Genomic DNA, 26204 nt, shown 5'->3' with positions numbered 1-26204 from the left:
CTGACAAATTTTCTCAACTGAAAGAAAAGGTGAAAGAAAAATTTATTATAAAAGCTTCACAAGTCATTTTAACCCTAATGATTAGAATCTGAAGTAGTTAGTTAATATTCCAAGTTATATTTGACTGCTCTTTCAGAGGGAGCAATTTGCTTTAGTGACATTTGATGACTTCCCAAAGTGTCATGTGTAGGGGAAGTGGGAGAATTCCTCCGCCACCTCACCCCTTTTCATTAAGGTTCTTATAGCCAGTCAAATAATCAAAAGGCAGGTTAGCAGGAGAAAATAAAGCAAAGTTTAATAACATGTATTCGTGGGAGAAACTCAGGAAAAACAGCAACTTGGCCAGCTGGCTGAGGCTGGCAGTTTCCATATCTTCAGCTACAGACAAGGAGGATTTGGGGTCCTGATTTGGGATTTCAGAGGGGAGCAAGACAATTTACATGGAGATGGAAATGCAAATGTGCATTAAACAGGTTTTGCTGGACCAAAAAAATGGGTTTGTTGGTGTCTTTCTGTCACGCTTATTTGACATCATACTATAGCTATCCTAGGGTATGAGCTCCTTCCTGGAACAGGCCTTCTATGTCAAATTCTTTAAGGCAGTTTGGGCGAGGCTCAAATGTTCTTCCTGAGTCTTCTGAGCCTTCATTGTCTTCAGCTTGGAAATAATCCGAATACCAGCATGGTGCATCTTGGGGCGGCCTGCGCTGAACCGAATCATGATACCCTTCTGAATGTCCATAATCTCTTCAAATAAACTGTAAACTCAGTAAATTCTGATTTTAAGGCATTATGCCAGGTATTAACAAGTGCTTATTTGTTCATTCAGTTTCTTGGAATAATCCTAGCCTGGTTTATTAATGTTAAACAGTGGAACTTATAAAGCCCTTGATTGCTTTCCTGTATGAATGTCACAATTTCAAAGAACTCAGAAAAGAACCTTATCGCATTGCCTTACTAGATAGATGAGGAAAATTAGGTCCAGAGATATTAAGGCAACTTGCCCAATGTCAGTTACTTAACAGAATAGGTTTCCCTTTGCATTTTCCTTCCCACTTTGTCTTTCTTTTCCTTTATAATGAAGCTATGTAAAGAAGTCCACAAGAAACAAAAAGACATGAGGGTTCATTCTTCATTTTATTTGCATGCCCCACAATGACTTATCCCAAATATTGAATTCAGAAGAAAAACCACAGTTCCTCAGTATTAGCACTAATTTATGGTAACAATAATTTCTTTTAAATATCTATCTTATTTTATCTTTCATTTGAAATTGCAAATTAAAGTATATATTTACATATTTATTTACAAATAGCTTCAAAAACAACTTAATCCCAAAGTTGGTCCAAGAGTTTCCACTTTAAAAGTGGTAGAGTAGTATCCTATTTACATTCTTTTCCAAAGTCTCTTAGCACTTGGTGAGTTCCAAATATTCATTCACAAATAGTTCCCTCGTTTAGGCTGAATGAACCAAGTACTTCATTTCTGAGTAAATGAGAGGAAATATTACAGAGCATGCTTTGTACAGTATAGCACCACTCCTGAAGATGGCTCGGGGTTTTGTAATCCAAGGTTCTGATTTAAAGCAAAAATATGTGGCATAGAGTGCAACACCAAAGAAGTGTCCAATTAAAACCAGAGGGTCCGGAGACAGTCTGTAACAAAAAAAATCACATATATATTGGTAAGACCCAGAAATTAAAATTTATGTATCATCTGTAAAGCTAAACACATTCTACACTTGAGAGGACTTTACAAGCTTGCGTTTGCCTAGTAAGTTTGATGGTTGGGACAAATAAAATTTTTTTTTTTTTTTTTACAAGAAACTACTTAGGACATACCCCTGTCAGAGAAGCCAGTGCCTCCCCTTAGTCTAGTTTACAGAAGTCGTGTGTTTTAAGCTGTTTTCTTTCACTAATCTTGAGATCCCAGTCTGAAGTACCTGGATAGCCTGGCCTGTTGGAGTCTAGGTTTTTCAAAAGGTAACAGTTCTGACATTCAGATTATAGATGAATGAGAAGACTTAAAGAATTTCACTTTGCACATTTTCCAAAAATAGTTCTACACACTTCTGCACCGTCAAAACTATTACTGAGTTTCCTGAGTCCTTGCACTTCAATCAAATTGATTTTTAAATACAGATTTCTTGTTATCCATGACTCCCATAGAGCAGATCATGTAGATAAACCCACAGGCAGAAAACAAGCTTCTGTTTTCATCAAGGGTTGTAGCCTCATCTCCCACCAACTGCTGATCAACACTATTTCCCAGAAATATGACACAGGACTAAACGTCACCTTTTTCATTTCTCTGGGCTACCTGCTGATTGGGATACTAATGGATAATAAAATGACAAAATGGATAAAAAAGAAAGATCTGCAGCAATTCATAAACTGAACAGTCCTATGAAAATCTGGAATGTTTCCTTTGTGTTGTCAAAACAACTTACACAGAAAGCAGCCCAACAGGACCAGCAACAAATTCTCCACCAAGTTTGAAATAAAGAAAACAAGCTTTTCTTAGTTGATGTAGGCAATCTAAAAAGAAAATTTTTTTAATTACTCTCAATCAAAATATTCACACATTTGTTACAGTGCTAATGATATATCAGGTAAAATGAAGAGGTAATATATATCAAACCTTCTAAGTTTTTAAAAATCTAGTCCTGAAATTTCAACAACCCATGACTTCTTTTAAATTTCATAATCCACGTGGATAGTAATTTAAGTATGAATAAGCTTTATTCTGCTAGTAAATAATTACTGTACCAAACATGGAGGTCTCAGAAGTTGAGAGTTGCTTAAAAGCTATCTCCTTGATTGTTATAAATTCATTAAGGATGCAAAATATTTTGTAAACTCTTTGTTATATATAAAATCACAATTCTGGAAACCAGATTCCCAGTCTCTAAGATGCCCAACTCATATCTCTGAGCAGCAAATTATCAAGTAAAAAGAACAGCTGTGAATAGTGAGTAATAATAATGCATTATATCTGTACAGTTTTTATACTTTTCAAAGTAACTCATTAAACCCTCAAAACATAGTATAATCAATCAACAACCTTTTTAATAGTTTGGAATCAATGTTCTTTTTAGGTATGCCTAGATTTTTCTCCACAACAGATAAAAAAGGGATGCAGTAGGTAAACTTTTACTCCAGTAAAGCTCTTTCGTCCCCCAACCTTTCATCTTTTTTCTGTTGTTTTGTTGGTAGATTCAAATTAATAATGTAAGAAACTCAAGAGCTTAGGAAAGCTTAGAAAGAAGAGCTTAGAGAAACTCAAAATTTAGTTTTCTTTTTACTTGCCCAATCAGCCATATTAACTTCCATGCCAATTAGCAAGAGATTTGACTGGCAAATCACAAGCAATGAGTTGTTTTTTCTTGTAGCAAGAACGACGGTTACAGAGGCTACAGAAGGCATTTGTACCACATCATCCTTTGTAATCACGTCACCAAAGCGCAGATCACTAGGGCCTCAGCCAGGTCATGGAAACAGCTTTGTTGTAGATATCTGAAGTAATGGGATGTGAGTGATGTTTACTCCTGAAAACCTCAAGGTCTAGTTTCCTGAACACACAGTTAACGAATTGGTCCACTGCTGTGGCAGAGTTGCCTCTCCCTCCGTTGCTGACATCGCTTCTGCTAAGTCACGTGTTCCTTAACAGATAGACTGACCATCACCCCTACGATATGGAACCAAGGGAAGCAGGGGACTATTTCAAATGAGGAAAAGGTGGATGCATTCTACTACTTGTGCATTTTAACAGGAGACAGAAAACTTAACATGAAGCTCACTTTCATTTTATAAAATACTACCTTGAAAAGAAATTGAAACTAGTGTTCTGGAAGAAAAAGATTAACAACTATTTTAATTCATGGCCAGAAAGATTCGCCATCATAATCTTACGCACTTGGGGATATACATGACCAGAGGAATTAATAATCCATTCTTGAGGTATTGCTATTAAGGTTGTGTAAGGGAAGGCAACAGCCTTCCACACACAGCAGTGGATACAAGATGATTAGAAGCTAAAAATCTTGCTCAAGGATGGAGTTAAAAAGGACTACCAACATGGGAGTAAGCAAACTCAGAAAACATTTCTATTTCTGGTCTAATCATTAACTTTTTTGTAATTAAGTTCTCTTCCTGTACTAAAAATCTGCAATTCAGTAATGTTCACTAAAAAATATCTACACTTACCATCTGGGGCAGAAAATAATTCATAAAGAGCCTGAGCAAGGACATTCACAACAAAGGAATGAGACCTTCTTCTTGTCCAATAGAATGATTTTTTGGCCTAAAAAGGAAAAAGATCACTTACTATCTGGGAAGGAGGAGGAAAAAGCAGCACAAACTGATGTCCCCAGTCCTCTCAAATGGCTATTTATCCTGAGGACTATCTACAAGTAATTACGCCTTACGTTTATCATTCACACACACACACAAATAACATCTCCAGAGCAGTAAGCTTATGCGACTCTAAAGCTAAACTTAAACTCACTGAGCAAAGTGGCCCATGCAATACAGTGTTACATAATATTCAAATACAGAAATTGAGAAATTCCCTAAGATTCACAGGTTGCCAGTCAGATTCTTTACACCCAAACAGGACTGCATAAGAACCATTACTAAGGAGCAGGCTCCTCGGGACAGATCTCACTATCAAAGTCCCATTCCTCTTAGGCCCCAGAAAGAAATTTATTTTGAGCCATTTTTGTCAAAGAATAATTTAATAGCTTACCTGGAAAACAGCTGCATCATCATAAAGGTCAGGGATACTTTTCAGCAATTTTCTCCATAGTTTTACATCTTTAAAAGCAACAGTCATTCCTCCTCCAGTAAGAGGGTGTCTTATATTATACGCATCTCCCAAGAGAAGAACCCCTGTAAAGAAAGAGAATTTAGATTACGACATCATCCAGCAGCATCCCTTGAGACAAAAAGAAAAATACTCTGTTCATTTGTAAACATTATGGCTGTGAGCTAGTAAATAAGAACGTGAAAATACAAGGGAGCAAATCACGACTAAAATTTGCTGAGGCAAAAATTCAAGAGTTGATTCAATTAATATGTATTGAGTACCTGACAGATGCCAGATACTGGGGATACAGTGAGAACAAGAACGTGGTCCCTGCTCTCGTGAAACTCACATGTGAATCTAACGTTAAGTCAAAAAATGTCGAGATATTTATAAGGCCTCTTGCATGAAAAACAAAAAGAATCTACAGGCATCCAGGCATAAAGAGCAAATCTTCTACAAGAGAAAAAAATCAAGGTCTTTGACATTTCACAGCAATATCTGCTGCCGGCATACTACAGAGGACTGCCTGTACAGTTCGAAGGGAAAAAAGCAGGCCCTAGGAAGATGCCACCCAGCCACGTTGTAGTTCAAATTGAAAGGCAACAGGCAGCTATTCCAAAACCAGCAGAAGTTAATTTAAGAGGAAAAGCCTTGATTGAATCTTATCTGAAAATTAGCCCCCTAAATCAAAACAGCAGAAGCAGAAAGCGCCACAGCTTGACTCTAGGTACACCTCTGCCTAAGCTACTGAGGCTCCCTGTCCACTGTCAGCCTGCTTGATGACCAACAACTTAGAGTGGCATTTAAACAAAGGATTTATTCAAGTTTGTCTCGGAGAGAAACAGATAACCATAATAACTGTGTTCCAGAATTATGGATAATCTTTTTCCATAATGTCACAATATACTACATTTATCACTAATTACAGAATACATATAATTTATTATTATAACAATATATTAATTTATAAAAAGGAAGCTTCTAAATATTACTCTAAATTTTTTCTGCATTACTCTTAAACCACAAACTATAACCAGCGTTTATTCCTCCTCCATGCACCGTTCTCAATCCCACCACTTAGGATAGCTTCCCACAGCATGTTGTTTACATCAATTTGGCATTGGCTTCATTCTGCTTTGCACTGTACTTTTTTATCTGGTTGGTAGTTTATCATGCATGTTTTTACACAGCCAACTACAATCTATTTATGTTCAGGAACCAGAGTATATCGACAGCTTCCATTCAGACCACTCTCGGGAGTTCAAGTTTTCAATGGTGCTCCAAACATCTCCACTCCAATGCCCGACTGCACTTCATGCTCAATATGTGCACAGTGAACTCGTCACTTCTCCCCACACTTCCCTCAACTTGGACTCTTTTTCCTCTATCTCCAATGTCAGCAAACAGCTAGCAAAACTATCTAAGTCTGAAACTGGAATCCATCAAGAGGCCTCACTCTCCCTTACTACAATATCCAATTCATCACTGAGTTTCATGCATTCTACAGCCTAGATATTACCCAAATCCATTTCCTGCCTTCCATTTTTATTGCCACAATAGACCCTAGTTCGGGCCTTTCATCATCAGTCACATGGAATACTTAAGTAGCCTTTTATAAGCTTTAGTCAACTTTCCTCCACTACATATCAGAGTAATATTTCTCTTTCTTTTTTTTTTTGAGGAAGATTAGCCCTGAGCTAACATCTGTTGCCAATGCTCCTCTTTTTTTTTGTTGCTGAGGAAGACTGACCCTGAGCTAACATCCGTGCCCATCTTCCTCTACTTTATATGTGGAACGCCTGCCACAGCATGGCTTGACATGCAGTGCGTAGCTCCAGACCCAGGATCTGAACCAGTGAACCCTGGGCTGCCAAAGCAGAATGTGCAAACTTAACCACTGTGCCACCGGGCCAGCCTTCAGAGTAATATGAAATATAAAATAAATCTAATATAAAATTAATTAATTAAAATAATAAATAAATAAAATAAATATAAAATAAAAATCTAATTATGCCACTACCTTGTTTAAAACTTTCCAATGAACTATTAGAACTAATAAATGAATTCAGCAAGGTTTCAAGATACAAGATAAATATGCAAAAATTAATTGTATTTCTATACACTAGCAATGAATAATCTTAAAATGAAATTAAGAAAACAAATCCATTTACAATAGCATCAAAAGGAGTAGAATACTTACAAATAAATTTAACAACAGAAATGTAAAACTTACACTGAAAACTAGAAAATCTTCTTGAAAGAAAGTCTTACATTACAGTCAATGAAATTTGACAAGAGTGACAAGACACGTCAATGGGGAAAGAATAATCTTTCCAACAAAGGGTGCTGGGACAACTGGAGATCCACATACAAACAAATGAAGTCAGATGCCTTCCCCAAACCATACACAAAATTTAAGTCCAAATGGATCAAACAGCTAAATGTAATAGCTCAGACTATAAAACTCTTCAAAGAAAACATAAGAGTAAATCTTTGTGACCTTGGGTTGGGCAAAACCTTTTTAGATAGGACATCAAAAGCACAAGAGACAGAAAAAAAATCAAAAACAGATAAACTGGAATTCATGGAAATTAAAAACTTGAATGGACTCCATCAAAGAAGTGAAAAGACAACCCACAGGATGACGGAAAATTTTTGCAAATCATGTATCTGATAAGAGACATATCTAGAATATATAAAGAACTCTTACAACTCAACAATAAAAGTTTAATTTGCTCAATTAAAAAATGTGCAAAGTCTGGGGGCTGGCCCCATGGCATAGTGGTTGAGTTCAGCACACTCCGCTTCAGCAGCCCAGGTTCATGGGTTGAGATCCCAGGCACAGACCTACACCACTCATCAAGCCATGTTGTGGCAGCGACCCACAAACAAGATAGAGGAAGACTGGCACAGATGTTAGCTCAGGGACAATCTTCCCTACCAAAAGAAAAAAGAAAAAAGAATGTACAAAGTCTGAATAGATATTTCTCCTAAGAAGATAAATAAAAGGCCAATAAGCATATGAAAAGATGCTCAACATCATTATCCATCAGAGAAAAATCAAAACCATAATGAGATATCACTTCACACCTACTAGGATGGAAACAAGCAAAAAGACAGATAATAACAAACGTTGCTGAGGATGTGGAGACATTGGAACCCTCCGTACACGGCTACTGGGAATGTGAAATGTGGCATCCAGTTTAGAAAACAGTTTGGCAGTTCCTCAAAGAATCAAACAGAATTACCATACGACCCAGCAATTTTACTCCTAGGTGTACACCCAAGAAAAATGAAAATATACGTCCACACAAAAACTCATACACTGATGTTCACAGCAGCATTGCTCACACTAACCCAAAGTGGACACAACCCAAATGTCTATCAACTGATGAATGGATAATGAAAATGTAGTGCATTTACACATGGAATACTATTTGGCCACAAAAGCAAATGAAGAACTGATACATGCTACAACATGGACGAACCTCAAAGAAACCAGTTATAAATGATCACATATTATATGATTCCATGGATAGGAAATGTCCAGAATAGGCAAATCTATAGCGACAATAAGTAATTAGTAGTGGGCTGGGGGTTGGTAGGAAATGAGGAGTGACTGCTAATGGGTACAGGGTTTCTTTCTGGGGTGAGAAATATATTCTAAAATTGATCATGTTCTAAAAGTGATTACTGTGATGGTTGCATATACCTATGAACATACTAAAAATAATGACCTGTACACTATAAATAGATGAACTATATGATTTGTGAATTATATCTCAATAAAGCTATTATTAAAAAAAACTTTTCAATGACTTTCCATGATCTATAGGATTAAAACTAAACTTTAAGTAAACTCTGACACCTATCCCATGCTCCAGCCATTGGAAACTACTTGAGTTCACTGAAAGTGCCACCGTCTCTCAGCCCTCCTGGCTTTTGCAAATTTTGTGCCATCTACTTAGAAGTCCCTCGTCTCACTGCCCACCGAATGAACTCCCATTCATCTCCATGCCCCGACTCCAGCATTATTTTCTGAGCAATGTCTTCCCTGATCTCCATCCCCAGTTTACAAGACTCCCCTCCTGCCTTGCACACCCCCTTCACAGTGACTCTGTGGTACTATGAGTGGGGCTTTCATTACAGCATTTATCAACAGTGCTCCGAAATTATCTGTCCATATCCCTCACTGGAAAATTGCCCTCTCTAGATTAAGGACTATGCTTAACTGTTGTAGCCTCAATAACTAGCACAGTGACTTATATATGCTCAATATTAAATAATAAAGAAAACATAAAACACTAATTTTGGTATTGGCAATGCATTAATCCACAGTAACCAATTCTCTGTCCAACATATTATTCCCAGCGGTATAAATTTAATCACACATGTCATTTGGAATATAAAATTTGAATATTTAGAATATCCTTTATAAAATCAGGGCAATAAAATAATACCTCGTTTGTTTACTGGTGAAGAAGGGAGGAAGCTTGCTGGCATAGATCTCAAACGAGAATTCTGAATGGCTTCTAGGAATGGTTCTTTCAGATGATCTGTAATAAATCCCACCAAATAAACAGTTTATAACATTTCAATTTCAAATTATCACATTTTCTTATCAAGTATAAATACCTACTATACACCTGTTATGGTTGTTACAGACAGCCCTAGTCATAAATCAAGAATTAATTATTTTATTAATAAAATTGTTCATTAAGCACCCAGTCATTCATGCTACGGAATGACTAAGGAATCTAAGAGAAAATTAACATAAATAGATATACATACAGCTAAATAACAAAACAACTAGATGAAATTGAAGCAAATCCAGATGAGATGAGACAGGGAGAAAAACTACCCACCCTCTCTTTCAAATGTTAACTGACAGCTGTCATATTTAACAATTTATTGTCACAACCATACTCTGGCAATATGAGATGAAATATACTACTAGCTCACAAACAGTAAGAGGGTAGGTATGTACAGCAGAAAAAAGATAGGATGTAGCAGCTCTACCCTTCTGAGCTTCAGTTTCTTCATCTATAAAATGAAATGGTGGATTTAGCTCATCTCTGAGATACTTTACAGTTTTAAGGTTGTATGTTTCTACATGTATAGGAAATGAACTGTCTCTTCATAGAGTTCCCATTGTAATCTGGGAATACGGGAGGAGAATGCCTACAAGGAAACCATTCCATTTCTAAAAGGAGTAGAATTTCAATAACCTAACTAATATTAATATAAACCTACAAATGGTTTCCTTCCATGATCTCGGGGCAGTCTGCTCCAATTTAAACTTTGGATTGGAAAAAAACAATCTACAGTAAAAGAAAAACAAAATGCGGGCTAAAAATATCACATTATTGACTATCCTTTTCCTAAATATGAATAACTTATTTTTCCATCTGAAACTTTCAAAAATGGCTTACTGAGTGAAAATGTACCGAAATGTTGAAAATGTCATTATTAAAAATCTAAGTTGGTCCATATATACCTTCATTTCTCTTAATATTCTGTTAGTTATTAAGCAGAGTGATTTAACTTAGTTTAAAAAATAACTTTAAAAAAACAGAATATCTAAACAAAATGTACTCATACCAAGGATAGTTTCCTATTACTATAATCATATCATAATTGGCAAGTAGGATTTCCTTTCAATTTTATCAATGGTCTTAATAATTTTTTTTCCTTTTCTTCTTACTTACATCTTCCCATTCTCAAAAAAAAACAGAAAGTAATTTTTATGAGTGTTTTACAAAGATGTCTGAAATCTCATGAAGCCTTTCTGTATTCAACTCAAAACTAAAACGATCTTGATCCTTCATAGTTCTCACATTATGAAGGCAGGGATGTATGAACCAGAGAGACCTGGTTTCAACCTCTGCCTGTGCCACTTACTAATAGTCTATTCCTTGGAGAAACTAAGTAACCTCTCTGAATCTTAGTTCCCTCATCTGTAAAATGGGAATAATGATAATGCCAACCTCATAGGGTGGTTGTGTAGATTAAATGAAATTGTGTTTCTAAAGCACCTCTTACATAGTAGACATTCAATAAATGGTACCCATCATGTCTACAAAAACCAAGCACAAAAGTAGTTAAGTATAAGAGATATTTTAAGAATTCAGAGACCTCAGATTGCTATTCAGACTAACTTAAAAAATACTATATATGCCAATATTAATAACTATTCTGAAAACTATGCTTTAATTATTAATGTGAAAAAATATATTGAAACTAGTTTTTAAATTTGGAGATTTTTTTATGTACTAGTGTAAATTCAAGTCCCATGTATCTGACTGACTGGGGGCATTTTTCACCTGCTGCCCTTCTCTTTGGCCTAATTTCGACACAGCTTTAGTGAGAACTGGAGATGGAGAGCCTTTTGCAAGATTTGCTTTCAGACTGTAGATTACAAGGGGAATGAAATCCTATTTCTTACCAGGTAATTGTGGGTAAATTTTTTCAGCCATGTATTCTCTTAAATCCCTTGGCATTTCTCCTCGAATATCAACAAGTGCTCGAGTTTCATTAGATGAAATCTGGTAGATGAGAACTGGACTCTGATCACTTAAAATAAGTTCAGCATGATTTGCTTTAAACTGTGGTACATCCTAGAAAAAAAAAAGAAAATATTTTAATAATTTTCAAATTTGAAGTTGCTTTTATTTTCTACAATGACACTCCTACAGTACCTTCATTAGAAAGCCAACAAAATGAGATGTAACAGAAACTTTACTGGAGATCAGGTTTTTCCTGAACCTGGAAAAAATTCCATCTGCAACAACAGTCAATGGAGCATGGAGTTCCTACAACAAAGATAAAGGATATTCAGCTAAATGGTTAGGTACACAGGAAAAGGACCGTTTTCTTAAAATGTGCATGAATACATTTAAATATATTATCAGACAACATTATAGAGAGTATTTGATGATAATGCTATTGAAGAAGCTATGATGCGGGCTTAAGTTAATGCATGACCCATCTTTAGAGACGCTTCCTCAGAATCCCTGAGGATCACCTTCCTTCTAAGCTCTACCATCCAGACCACCTGGGATTAAGCTACACTTTAATGGACAAGGGGAGACAACTACAAAGCAAGCCTGGACCACGGAAGACTGAGTCTCATTACAAATTCCAAGAACTACCCAGATTCTTTTATTCTTGAATTTTCTAACTTTATATAGTGTTTTCAATCAGTGGCTAGGGCCTAGAAGAATCTTTGTACACATAAATGTATATATTTCTAGTACCTTGCAAATGCCTCCATTAGAGTACAATTTCTAGGAGGTGGCAACCCTATGCAGTAGCCCAGAAGAGTCAACGGATTCGCCTTTGACTCTTTCTCTTCTTTTACTAAACCAGCATGAGCACATACTGGAAACTATTTTATTCTGCTATTTCCCCAGAGATTCTCTTACTTTTGCCTTCCCGATTTAAACAATTTTTTATTTCATCCTAATCATCTATTATATGTTGAATCCTTCCTTTTTTCACCTTCCAGCTCCCATTTCTCTGCTACTGCATATTTCTTATTTCAGTTTTTAATACTGAAATATTATACTGTTAATACAGCGGTGTTTATTTACAAGTTATTTGTATAGCATTCTGAGGTGCTCTAAAGAGCAAATGTGTTACAATCTGAGACTCATCCTGTTGCAGAGGGCTTAGAGAGAACTCAGTCCATTTCATGAGGAATTAACTGGTGAGCCTACTTTTTTAAATGAGTAGGAGAGGGGCCGGCCCCGCAGCCGAGTGGTTAAGTTTGGGAGCTCCGCTTCGGTGGCCCAGCGTTTCACAGGTTCGAATCCTGGGCACGGACATGGCACCACTCATCAAGCCATGCTGAGGCGGCATCCCACATGCCACAACTAGAAGGACCCACAACTAGAATACACAGCTAAGTACCGGGGGGTTTTGGGAAGAAAAAGGAAAAAATAAAATCTTTAAATGAGTAGGAGAAAAAGAAGGAAAAAGCCTCTCAGGAAAAGCTAACATTTGCTATATCTCACCTTGATGTCTCCGGTTTCTTTATCCTTGTACTGAACTCCCACCACAGCATCATCTTCTTCTAATAACTGTAGCACAATGCCCTCAATGAACTTTGTACTAAAAGATTTAAGTAGACAGAAATAAATTCTATAGTAGTACACTTGAGAAATTTAAAGAATGATAAATTCCTTATTCCTTATCTCCAGTTTACCCGTGTAAATGAACACATGTGCACACGTGTAAGTAAAAAGTATGGAATGATAAAGCAAAAACAGTATTAACAGGTTTTAGAATTACATATAGTTCTCATTTTCTAATTTCTTAAAAATAAACACATTACTAATATAATGATTAAAAATAGTTTAAAAAGTAACATTAGATTTTTACCTCAATTCATTAAAAAATGAAATACATGCAGAAAAATTTTACATACCCACACAAACTCATATACAGAAAGGAAAACAGAATTGGAGTTTATCCACCAAATTATTCAGAGTAGTTACTGCTAGTCACAAGGATCACGGATACTTTTTACAGTCTTCTTTGCATTTTTCCACTTTTCTACAATGAACATATTCTACTTCCATAGATAGCAAAGCCTTCCAGTTCTAAGGATAAGTCTACTCACGTCTTCCTTTGCTGTGTCAACACTTGGGCCTATGCCAAGGACATGAGGGTTCTCATGTTTAAAACCTCCTCAATTATAATAGATAATTATATATAGTCTATTAACAGTATCTATTATATATAGTATATATAACTACTAGATAGTACAAACACTAGAGGCAAATATAAGTCAATAATTAAGAGAAGCAGCCAGTCCTACCAGAATAGGTCCTTAGAAGGAATGAAGGGGGATTTTCCTTTGAAGTCCTCTGTCTTGACTTTTAATAGAAAGTATCATAACCACAAACCCCAACTCCCAAATGGAACACACATGGACTTTAACCTTAGTTACAACCATATCCTCTAAATTCCAACCACATAAAAATCACACAATTCATTTAGTTAAAGGAAAATCCCCAATAGTTCTATGTCATTTAAAGGAAAATTCTCTATCTGATATTCTTAACAAAGACACAGAAGATCTAACATTCTTCTAACTTATGGTTTATTTTAGCATAATACCTATGTTCTAGCCCATTCCCAAAAACTTATTAAAATTTATAAAATAGTATTTGTACAAAGGCCAAGTTCAGATGTGCTTCTTGAACATAACAGATTTGAAGCTGTACTCTTACTTGGGCTCTGCCATGGCTGCTTTCCGGAGACTCATGATGAATCTGCCATGATGGAAAGCTCTTCCACTCTGCACTTGACTGTTTTCTGAGACAGGGTAAGGAATGTGAACGTGGGATTTGCTGTCCTGATCATGAATCATGTAGCCATTTACAAACTGGGCATCAATACCTTCCACTGCGTCTGCAAAACAATTCAGTTCAAAAAAACCACTTTTGCTAATATGTCCAGAGTTATACTAGGCACCAAGAGGATATGGGGGCATTGAAAATTAGTCTCTGTCTTCATAAAGCTATGATACCATTTGGAGAATTGGACATTAATATAATTATTCCAGAAATCTTAATGCTTCTGGAAGACAATAGTCTTAGCAAATTTCTAATATCATAGAAGATTTTTATATACAAAATTTATTCATTAAAATCCATAGGAAAAATATTAAGACCCCAATAATAATGGACAAAAAGTATATGGATGACTCACATTAAGCAATATAGAAACATCAAACATATCAGGAAAAATGTTCAAAACTTGATTAAAAAAATCAATGAAATAAAATTGAAACAATAAGATACCAAATCTATCAACATTGCTAGTGCCATTATGATAAAACTGACAAATTTATATATTACTGGCCATGCTATAAACTAATAACATTTTAGAAAGTAACTATAGCAATAGTTATTAGGAACCATGAAGAAGTTAGCATCCTTTGATGTAATAATCTTAGCCTTGGAAATTCACCTAAGATATTCATCCTAGGAATATAATTTTTAATTTTTAATAATCTTTAAAGTTATATGCAAGAACACGTTCACTACAGTGTTATCTCTAAGAAAGAATAACTGAAAATAACCTAATTATTAATCTAAGTTAGAAGGTAAAGTACATTATGAAGTATCAATAGAGAAAACACTATGCATAGGCTTAAAATTACAAAGATAAAGAATGGTTAACAGTATTGGAAATATGTTTATGTTAAGTGAAAAAGTGAATTTTAGCATGTATATTAAGATAGTCACATAATATTTTAAATATATTAAAATACAATATATTAAGATGAAGTACATTAGAATAATTTCATTTCTGTTGAAAGGAAAAAATTCATAATAAATAATGCTATCACACATCTATGCTAAGATCAAAATAAATTGGTTTTCCAACATACTTTTTAATTACACTTAAAGTCCAGTCAGGGACAAGCTACATAAATATTTGTCACACATCTGACCTAGGATCAAAATAAGTTAGTTTTTTGACATGGTTTCAAATTATTACAGTTAAAATTCAATCAGAGAAAAGTACAAAGATATCCTAAAAGGTGCCAATAAGCAGTGTATTCAATTTGGATCTTGGGAAATCGCCAATCTTTACTGACCTAAATGCTTGAAACCCATCTAGTATTTCTGTAATGTTTTGTCCAGCCATTGCTGTATTATGAAAGTATTTTAAATGCTAAAATTGGCCAATTTAGAACACACCAGAAGATGTAAAAGTATAGTTGTATAGTAAAATTTTTCCTTGTATAAACTATCTTAAGACAAGTACATAAATAAGACCTAATTTAAGATTTCTTAAAACATCTATCTCTATCTCAACTTTATTGATGAAATCAAATATGACAGACTTTGGATACTTTTACTTTCTGAAGCAGGCAGGAAGAGAATACCCTAAACTTGAATGAAATTCATGCTTCATGAATACTAGATATGAATAACTTTGAAGCCAGTGACATAACCTAGACTAATGATCACTATTAATCATAAAGCTCCACACATGATATTAGACTACTGGTCAACATATCAGATAAATGGACACAGAAAACACTCTTCCACGTTAAAAAATGCAGAATTTCTTTGTATAAAAAGTCAAGCTAAAAAACAAAAAAAACCCAAAACTTATATGCTAAAAATAAAAAGCAACTTCAAACGAGGGAACAAATTTTAAAGGCAACAGCATAAAGGTATCAGAACCACAAGCCTAAAAGGCTGAAGTTTTAAGGGCCACTCCTGGATAGCAGGTAGGGGCCCCCATGTGCAAGGGACAGTGGAACTTAGCACCATACATAAATTTCTTATCAATGAAATAGAGACCAGAAAACCTCAAGTCAATGTCCTGAGACCTGGCATGGAAGTAAGCCATCCACCATAGGCTATGAGTGGAGTCGTCCATAGGAAATCCAAACATAACTTTGTGCCATGACCTGATGTGAAGTCTGAACCTCAAACTGAGTATATGAAAGCCAAAATACAAACCAGAGTCAGGAAATATATAAATATAACAAAAAACATACAAGACTTATGAAACAATTTAAATACATTAAAGACCTAACTGAATGAAGAGTATACCACATTCATGGATAGAAAGTCTAAATCAATTTCCCAAAATTGAGCCATAGATTCACTGCTAAATCTTGACAGGATTTTTTTCCATGAAAATTGAAAATCGGATTCTAAATTACATGTAGAAAAGCAAAAAGGCCAAGAATCTTGTGATCCGTAGTCAGACGCGTTATCCATTGCGCCACTGGCCCGTGGCTAAAAAGGCCAAGAAAAGCCAAAATTATCCTAAAGAAATGAGGTGGGGAAGAGATTCCTCACTAGATATTGAGACTTCTTACGCTACAATATTTAAAGTATAAAGTATTTAAGAGTTCTAGATATTAAGTGTAAACCACAGGGCAATCAATTCACTTATTAAAAACCCACAATCCAGGATGCGTCAGTTTGTATTATATTACAAGTCCATGTTCCAAAAAGTAATATTCCAAGTGTTTCTATTATCTGTATCTCATCACACTGAGGGTAAACTAACAGCATAATGAATGTTAGAAAGAACTCATTGGTGTTATTAATGGTATTCATGATATGTGGACAGGTTAAAATACTTTACAGGCTCCCCGACTCTTGCAGGAACTACTACAATCCACTGAGGCTTTTTGCCACAACCTGGGAGACGACCCCTGAGGCTCAATCTCTGATTCTATGTCCAGTCATTAGTTTGAGAGCATTTCTGGTTGCCTGATGTTCAACTATAAAGGTAACAAAACCCTGTCTCAGGATATTGTCACATCTACCTCAAGTGAACCTCTTATGTAAGGTGGTGGTTAGGGAACCTAAAAGGACAGAGAGGGAACAACTTCTCATAAAGCACTCTCTCCACTTGGGTCCAGGAGCCTGCAGTCTTTTGCTTTTCCTCCTCACTGACTGCTCCTTCTCAGTCCCCTTTTTTGGCTCCTGCTCTCCTCCCTGATCTCTATACATTAGAGTACCCCAAGGTTCAGTCCTGGACGTCTTCTTGGTAACTGTCTTCTAGTCTCATTTAAATACCAAGACTCCTCCCTTTCTCTCATACCTAACATCTGATCCATCAGCAAGTCCTACTGACTCTTCCTTCAAAATATATTTCCAGAATGTGACCACTTTCCACATCTCTACTGATATCACCTGTTCCAAGCCATCAACCCTCACTGATTCGGCAGCAACCAAACAGGTCTCTCTGCTTCTGACCGTGCCATTTTATGATCTATTCTTTTTTCTATACAATAAGAAGAATATTTTAAAATAATATTTTTAATCATACTTCTAAAATGCTAGATTTAATAACTTCTCTTCTTAAAATTCTCCAATGGCTTCACTTTGGAGTAAAACCCAAATCCACATAGTGGGCTACAAAGTCGTATGGGAGCCAGCCCCGCTATTTTCTCTATTCTCCCCTTCAAGTACATCACTCCAGTCAGCACTGTTCTCACTCTCACTCTTCTAAGAGGTTAGGCTTCCCCCTCCCACAGGGCTTTTCCACCTGGTATTCTCTCTGCCTGGAATTCTCTTCCTCCAGATATTCCTAGGGCTACTCCCTCACTCTTTCAGTTCTTTACCTAAACATCACCTTTTCATTGAGCCTTTCCCTTCCCCAATCTTGACAGCCCCCTCAATTCCCTATCTCCCTTTTCTGATTTTTTTCTAAAGCCCTTATCACAATAATACATACAGCTCTTCCTCAACTTACAATAAGGTTACATCCCAATAAACCGATCCTAAGTTGAAAATATTGTAAGTCGAAAATGCATTTAATACACCTCACCTACCAAACATCCTAGCTTAACCCAGCCTACCTTAAACATGCTCAGAACATTTCCACTAGCCTACAGTTGGGCAAAATCATGTAACACAAAGCCTATTTTAAAATAGTGTTGAATATCTCATGCAATTTATTCAATACTGTACTGAAAGTGAAAAACAGAGTGGTTGTGTGTGTACTGAAAGTGAAAAACAGAATGGTTACGGGTGTCAGCTGTTTACCCTCATGATCGCATAGCTGACTGGGAGCTTCAGAGCATCAGGAGAGAGTATCATTCTGCATACTGCTAGCCTGGGAAAAGTTCAAAATTCAAAGTATGGTTTCTACTGAACGTGTATCGATCTCACACCATCGTAAAGTCAAAAAATCATTTAAGTTGAACCACCATAAGTCAGGGACTGTCTGTACTCTAAATTTTATTTATCTTTTATCACCATCCTCTACACTACCCACTAGAATCTATGCTCTCTGAGAGCTAGAATTTTTGTCTGTTTTGATCACTCCTGTGGCCTCAGCATCTAAAACAGTACCTACAGTCATATGGTCAATGCTTAATAAATATTTGTTGAATGAATGAATGTCACTCCTTTAGTCATCTTCCTCTCTTGCATCATCAGTTTCTCCCTCTCTACTTTATCATCTCTGTCACCATAGAAACAAGCTCTAATATCAAAACACACCTCCTTTATCCTCACATCTACATCTCACTACTGCCCTATTTCTGATTTCTGTTAGTGAAAAACTCCTCAAAAGTAGTTCTCTAGTCTCAAATTTTCTAATCTCCCACTTACTTCAGTCTAGGATTTTTCTCCACAACTCCACTGAAACATCTTGTCAATGTGACAAGCAACCTCCAATTGCCAAACCCAATGGCTCTTTTTCTATACTCATCTTACCTGGCCCTTCATCAGCAAACCACGACACAGCTGTCCTTTGCCTTTTTGAAACAAACCCAATCCCTACTAGAAACATTGCCCTCTCGGACCGACACCGAACCCTTCTGGCTTTCTTCTGCCATTCTACCAGCTCCTTCAGTCTCTTTTGCAGGCTTCCTTCTTCTACCCAATCTCTAAATACCAGTTTCCCAGGACTTGGTTTATCCTGTCTTCTCTTTTCTCCCTACATGCTGTCCTTACATGGCCTCAATCATTGCCATGGCTTTAAAGTACTACAAATAAGCTGACATCTCTGAAATTTCTAACTTCAGCCAGCCCAAACCACTCCTTTGCACTCTAGATTCATATATTCAACTTGACGTCTCCACTTGGATATCTCAGTATGTCCCCCAAATTTCCCCCAACGCCTGTTCCTCTCCAGGTCTTCTTATCAGCAAATGGTACCACCATCTACCAGTTGCTCAAACCAAAAACCTAGAAATCACTTTTAATACCTCCCTCTTCCTCATATCTCACACCAATCCTTTAGTAAGTCATGCCATTTCTGCCTCTTAATTTTATCATGAATCTGTCCACTTCTTTTTATATCCTCTGCTACCATACTAGTCCAAACCACCATCATCTGCCATTTGGACTTAGCAATGAGTTCCCAGTCCTTGCAATGACTCTTGCTATCCCACCATCACAATCACATAGTCTTTTCACCATACTGTATCCATATATTCTTTTAAAATAGCATTCTACAAACTGCAGGGTGTGACTCGATGGTAAATTATGAAATGAACTTCAAATTGTGAATTGTATACTCGGGTAAAATCATGACAAGTATTTAAAAAGTAAAATAAAACAAATTTGAATCACATTTGTACGTGAATGTATGTACCCAGTCAGGATGTAAAATGTGTTTGCTATTGTGAATAGCTGTCAAAGGTCTGAACCACTTTACAGAGGAATAAACGAGATCATGTCACACTCCTGCTCCAGTGCCTAAAAAGCCCCGCATGATGTGGCTGCCGGCTACCTCTCCCTGCTTAATCTCAAGCCACTCTCCTTTCCCCATCACCCAGTATTTTCTAGCTGCATTCGTCCCTTCAGTTACTTGAATAAAATAGCAAACTTTTACATAGTGCCTACTATATACCAGGCAACGTTCTGAATGCTTTGTGTATATGAATTCATTTACTCCTCATAATAACCTACAAGGCAAGGACTCTTAGTACGCCCATTTTACAGATGAGGGAACTGATACATAGGAGGTTAAGTAACTTAGCCAAGTTCGTTCAGCTTTTTTTTTTTTTTTTTAAAGATTTTTATTTTTTCCTTTTTCTCCCCAAAGCCCCCAGGTACATAGTTGTACATTCTTCGTTGTGGGTCCTTCTAGTTGTGGCATGTGGGACGCTGCCTCAGCATGGTTTGATGAGCAGTGCCATGTCCGCGCCCAGGATTCGAACCAACGAAACACTGGGCTGCCTGCAGTGGAGCGTGCGAACTTAACCACTCGTCCACGGGGCCAGCCCCTCGTACAGCTTTTTAAGTGCCCGAGCTGGTATTCAAACCCAGGGAACCTAGTTTCAGAACCAATGCTCATAATTATGCCAACATACTGCCTACCGCACATGCCAACCAAGCTCTTGCTCAACTCACAGCCTGAGCATATTTTTCACTCTGATCCTCAGGAGTAGACAGTTGATCTTTCTTGTTCACCAGCATAGCCTTGTACCAAGTACAGCGCCTCACACAAAGCAGACAGTGAATAAATATTTCCTAAATGAATAGTTCGAGTTTACAAAGCACTGATTTAATGAATGAACGATGCTTGAATAAAAGATTCTATAACAGGCACATAGTATGCACTCTACAAATAGTTCCCTTCACCGTTCACTAAATTTCATGCCTTCATTCTAGTTTTCCAGTCCTTAATTTTGACCATTACAATTTTTTTAACCACTTTATTATATCTGTCTACTTCATATCTAATACCACTAAATGCTTATTTTTTCCTTTGTCCTCATTTTCATGCAAATTTGTTGGTAAATGAGTAGGGTAACTTTTATACATGAAAATAAAATGGAATACCTTTTTACCAGTCATAGGATAGCCTGAAGTGAAGAGGGCTTGCTTATACCACATAACTCCTAAAAATTAACATGAACCTACCTTCAAGACCAAGGTCTTTAAGGACATGATAACCACCTGGCTGCAGAAGTTCTCCAACTATCCTGTCAGGCTCTTTTAAGTCTCTCTCAATTACTGTCACTTTTCTTCCATCTCTGGAAAGCACTGCTGCCAAAGCAGAGCCAAGTACGCCAGATCCCACGATGATAACTTCTGGATCATTCTGAGAAGGTATCAATGAAGAGGTAGCTGCTCCTATTAAGGTTGTTTCTGAAATATTGGTTCCTTTTTTGTGCTGTTTAAAAAAAAGTGAAATATGGTAGCCACATTTGTTATTCTTAAACTACTACTATACAGACACATTGGACTTTTGCATCTTGGGCAAAAGCTACATCCTAAACATCAGCAAATCAAATGAACTGTTATATTTTAAATCCAGATCATATGTAAAAACCAATGATATCAAAATACTGTTAAATAAAAATGTAATAACATCCCAGTAAAATTAAATATATATTCTGTCTTCTGAGTACATTTAGAAAATGCTGTTATGCAGACATATTTAGAAATCTACATCAGGCCTAATATAAAAAATGTTTATAAAGACATTCAAAGACATTATACGTAAAAGTATATCATTAATTACTCAATTCTTCAAATATATACTTAGCATCTACCAGATGCAAATCATGTACAACTTCTAATACGACTATGTTGCAAACTATTCAGCACCTTTTAGATATTTCCACTATTCATCTTTATTTTATTCTTCTGGATTTTCATCTGAAAAATCTATCTTAATCTAAAATCACTTTTATAGAACAGAAAACTGTCAAATTCTGGCTATTGAGCTATTAATCGAGAATTCTTTAACTCAACCAAGTTCCAAAAGAACCAAGTAACTCACTCTGTCCCTTGGGATTCAATCTGTTCACAATTTTAGTCCTTAACATATAAGAATATATTTAATTTACCCCTTCCTTTTTCCCCTAATACTCTAAGAGAGCCTGATCAACCAGTTGGTCCTCCAATTTGCAAATAAGGACAAACATTAAACCTATCACTAGCTGGGCTGACAGTAAAAACTTTAACTTTGATCATTAAGAAGATGAAAACGTCCTGTTTTGTGAGATTTATGCCCATTGAGAGTAACAGTGCCCGTAGGGTTTTTTTTAAATGAATTCAACGTTGTAATCAGTATTTTTTCTTGGTATGTGGATCCACAAATATGAATACACTTTAGATACAGAATTGCAAGGAATCATCTTCCTTGAGTTCCCTGACCTTAATGATTAAGGTAAGACCAAACGCCATCTTGAAGGGGTTTTAATAAGAGACCTTAGGCAAAAAGGAAGAAGATAAAACCTAAAATCATTTAGAATTTTAATTCTCTGTGATTCTAATATTCATCCAGCCTTCCTTTACCTCTATAATGGACTGCGTCCTTGTCCATTCCATTTTTTATAATTTCTCTTAGAGAAATTACCTTTTTGTCCCTTACCCAGAGGAGAACATGACAGAGTCTACTCTTCCCAAGGGTATTTCTTAACGGCTAGAACAAATGACTATATTTAAATTACGGTTCTGAGAGCAAGACAAGCTCGTTCTGTCATCTTAGACATTTTTATTAGTTTTTCTTCCTAAGTTTTCCCTTTTATACGCACACATACACACGCTGGGGGGAACTCTGGAGGAAGTTAAGTGTTCCAGAGTCTGGTCAGTAGAGGAAGAGTGGGAACTCAGTACTCAACACAGTCTACCAACTCCCTGGTGTTTAGGAGCTAAGCAGAAAGCCTGAGGCATTCACGAAGTGGAACCAATACTATCTTCCTACCCCAAAACTTCTCTACACAACATGATGTAATGGCACTCCAGCCACCTGGATTAATGGTCAGTGACCCTGAGAGGAAGTTATCTCAGACAACAATACCAAAGACTTCAAATTGAGAATTTAAGATTCGCTCTCCCTCCTTTCCCATTCTCCAGCCCACACCCACCATATCACTGAGCTCAGCACTACTCACAAGGGTCCTAACAGATGTGCACCACCTTCAGACTGATATTCACAGCTACTATTTACTAGACAGTGAGGGACCAGGCATTTTGCAAACATTAAATCATTTAATTCCCTACCAGCAAGGCTAGTGCCATCCCTGTCTAACAGGAGAGAGAACTGATTCTTATTTTTTGTTGTTTTTGCTAAAGGTCTCGTGGCCAGGAATGGTGGAGCAAAATTCCAAACCAAGGCCCCTCTTCTGTAAGCCTTGCTAAGGTGTCCTGTGGGCGCAGTAAAACAATCTGGATCCAGAACCCTCAAAGGGTACGTGACTTGTAGGCCACTCACCCTAACTCCAAGGCGCCATCATCCCTCACTTGGCCTACTGCTGTGGTCTCTTACCTGACAACCCTGCTTCCGTTTTCGTACCCCTACAATCTATTCTCTGCCCAGCAACTGCAATGTTCTTTTTAAAAAGAAAGATCAAATACTATTACTCCCGCGCTTAAAATCCTCCAATGCTCTTGGGAAAAAGTCCAAACACTCACGGCCAAGAGGTCCTAAACGCTCTGCTTTCAACGACCTCTCATCCCCCATCTCCTTCCACTTCCGCCTCTGCTGTCTTTGTAGGGATCCTAACTTCACGCGTATTTGAAGACCAGCCTTCGATTGAGGAACATGGCTGAACCGTGGACATTACTCATTCATTCACCTGACTTAGGACATCAATACACTCATTTACTCAAGGCACCAGCGATGTGGGGGGAGCAGGGCATTCTGCCCAAGACTTCCAAGTGCGGAGCATTTTCACTCTGCCAGCTTTTCAAACTATTCGGTCACTTTCCCCAGACGGCTGTCACTTGTTATGAGCAGTGGACTTACCGGCAGCAGATTTCACGTTCCCCAGATACAAATACAATCCTTACCCAAGGATTTAAATAAAACTTTTTTTTTTTTTTTCCACCATCAGGGAAAGTGATCGCGTCCTCCTTCAAAAACAAATTCGAACATTTCATTTCACCTTTCATAATCAAACCAATATTCATAATCAAGTCAATTTCAGTGAGCATCGGCTCAACCAGCGCTTAAATGAAACAAATGTTTTCCCTCATTCCTAAGACTGACAAGGACTTGACCAAGAAACAATCAGGAGCTTTGGAAAAAAAAAAAAAAAAAAAAAAACAATTAAATGAGAATTCACCCCAGAGGATCTAAACTGCTGTCTTTGGCCCTTGAAAGAAGAAAATTTACATCTGAGTGAATTTTAATTTTAAAATGAGACCCGCAGTCGTTCGCCCACTTTGAGTTCAACCTACCCTCCTAGACCCAAGCTGCTCTTTATCCTCCGACCCCGGGGGGGACTTGGACCAGAAGAAGCCAATGAGAGGCAGCGCCGACAGGATATCGGAGAGGAGCGCGAACTGGGAGCCGCTCTGCTGGCGCGCGAGCAGGGCCCCGGGGCGGTAGCGACAGCGATAGGAGAGCACCAGGCCCAGCGACAGGAACACCAGGACGCACAGTAGCAGCTCCTTGTTGGCCAACGTGACGAAGTCTCCGCATTTCTTATAGAAGTAGGTGAAAGTGGCGATGCCTAGAAAAGTCCACATGGTTCACAGGCTCCCCTCCGGCGACCCCCGAGTCAGCGGCTGGAGACCCTTTGGTTCCTCGTCGGGTTTTGGTGATTTGAGAGGTTCTCCCCCAAAATGCGTTACCAAAAAAAAAGAGCGCGGGGGAACCGGCCAGACGCCAGCGAACAGTCACGGGATCACGATTCAAATCAATAATTTACAGAACCGGAGAAAGGGAGTCCACAAGTTGTCCAGGGCTTAGAAAGCTGTCTTAAAAACTCGCCTGCCCCAAGGGCGCCCAATTAGACTCTCCTCTTTCAGGCAATCCATTTATTTCCTTTTTTTCTTTTTCCTCCCCCTGCTTCTGGATGGGTTTTCCCTGCGGGCGGCGGCGGGCGATGTTTTCCGTTTTGACGTCGGCTCGTCGCGCTGTGACACTGCCGCCCTGTCACCAGCGGCGGGCGCCCTCTCGGCAGGGGACGGGGGGCGACATCAGGGAACTATCTCGGCTGCGATCGCTGCGGCCTCGCCTCTCGCACCCGCGAGGCCCCGGCGGGTGGGACGGCGCGGAGACGGCGGGCGGCGCCCAGGCGGAGCCTCCTCCACCCACACGGCCGGGCTGCCCTCCGCCGCCGAGGACGGCCTCGGACCCAGGAGCGGGCGGGCTCGGGGCGGGCAGACGCAGCCCCTACCTCGAGACTTCCTCCTCGGCAGTGGCTCCCGACGCACCGGCCCCCGACCCTTCCGGTCGGCGACTTGGCGTCCCTGCCCAGGAACGGCGATCTCTAGAGAGCTTCCCTCAGCGGGCGGCGGCTCCCGACAGCCTCCACCCCAGCATCCGTCCCCGGCGGCGGCTGCCTCCCCAGCGCGGCGCTTCCGCAGTAACCAGAGTAACTGCCGCGCGCCGTTTGCTCCTCGCGGGGTTCCGCGCACCTCAGCGGCCGGAGGGCTCGGCCCAGGTGAGGGACCAAGGGGCGGAGCTCCAGGGGGCGAGCTGCCCCGCCCCGCCCACCCCGTGCGCCCCGCGTGCAGGCCCCGCCCACTGCCTCCGCCAGCCAATGAGGGCACGCACCGCGCGGTAGGCCGAGATGGCGCTATGCCGCGTTTGGCCAATCGCAGGCGGCGCGGCCCGCGCGGAGAGGCGCTAGGGCGATGTTGCGTGGTGTGGAGTGGGGGCGTGGGGATGGGGGCCGTCTGCCTGGTGGACGGGCGGGCAGGTCTTGGCCGGCTCCGGAGGGGGTGGGCCGGAGGGGGTCGTGCCCCGGGTTCTGCGATCAGACTACGCGCCGCAGCTCCAGCCTCCGCCGTCCTACCCGAGGCGACGTGGAGCTAGTTTCGAGGAATCCCCTGCCTGGAGCTTCCCCGCCTAGTGTTGGAACGTTCCTATTCATTCCCCGGGCATTTATTGAGCGCTTACTCCCGGCCAGGCTCTGGGGTCCTAGAGAAGAGTCCCGCACAGCCTTTCTATGCTGTGTGTGTAAGGGGCGGTAGAGAGAGGTCCTGGCGTAT

General features: G+C 38.8%; 1 protein-coding gene across 1 annotated transcript; it reads right to left on the bottom strand.

The window, feature by feature from the left end:
- Positions 1–271: 271 nt before the first annotated feature.
- SQLE (squalene epoxidase) lies at positions 272–25053 on the bottom strand. Its single transcript, XM_014854040.3, has 11 exons — positions 24444–25053; positions 21174–21426; positions 14043–14223; positions 12822–12918; positions 11505–11618; positions 11252–11423; positions 9267–9362; positions 4747–4889; positions 4206–4302; positions 2450–2537; positions 272–1655 (listed from the first exon to the last, which is right to left on the bottom strand). The coding sequence occupies exons 1-11, from the start codon at positions 24732–24734 to the stop codon at positions 1457–1459; spliced, it is 1731 nt and encodes a 576-aa protein (XP_014709526.1). The 5' UTR covers positions 24735–25053; the 3' UTR covers positions 272–1456.
- Between the last annotated feature and the right edge of the window lie 1151 nt (positions 25054–26204).

Source organism: Equus asinus, chromosome 12, assembly GCF_041296235.1.
Source record: "Equus asinus isolate D_3611 breed Donkey chromosome 12, EquAss-T2T_v2, whole genome shotgun sequence".
NCBI lineage: Eukaryota > Metazoa > Chordata > Mammalia > Perissodactyla > Equidae > Equus > Equus asinus.
The sequence above is the reverse complement of the archived record's forward strand: the minus strand, read 5'-3'. Positions and strand labels throughout refer to the sequence as shown.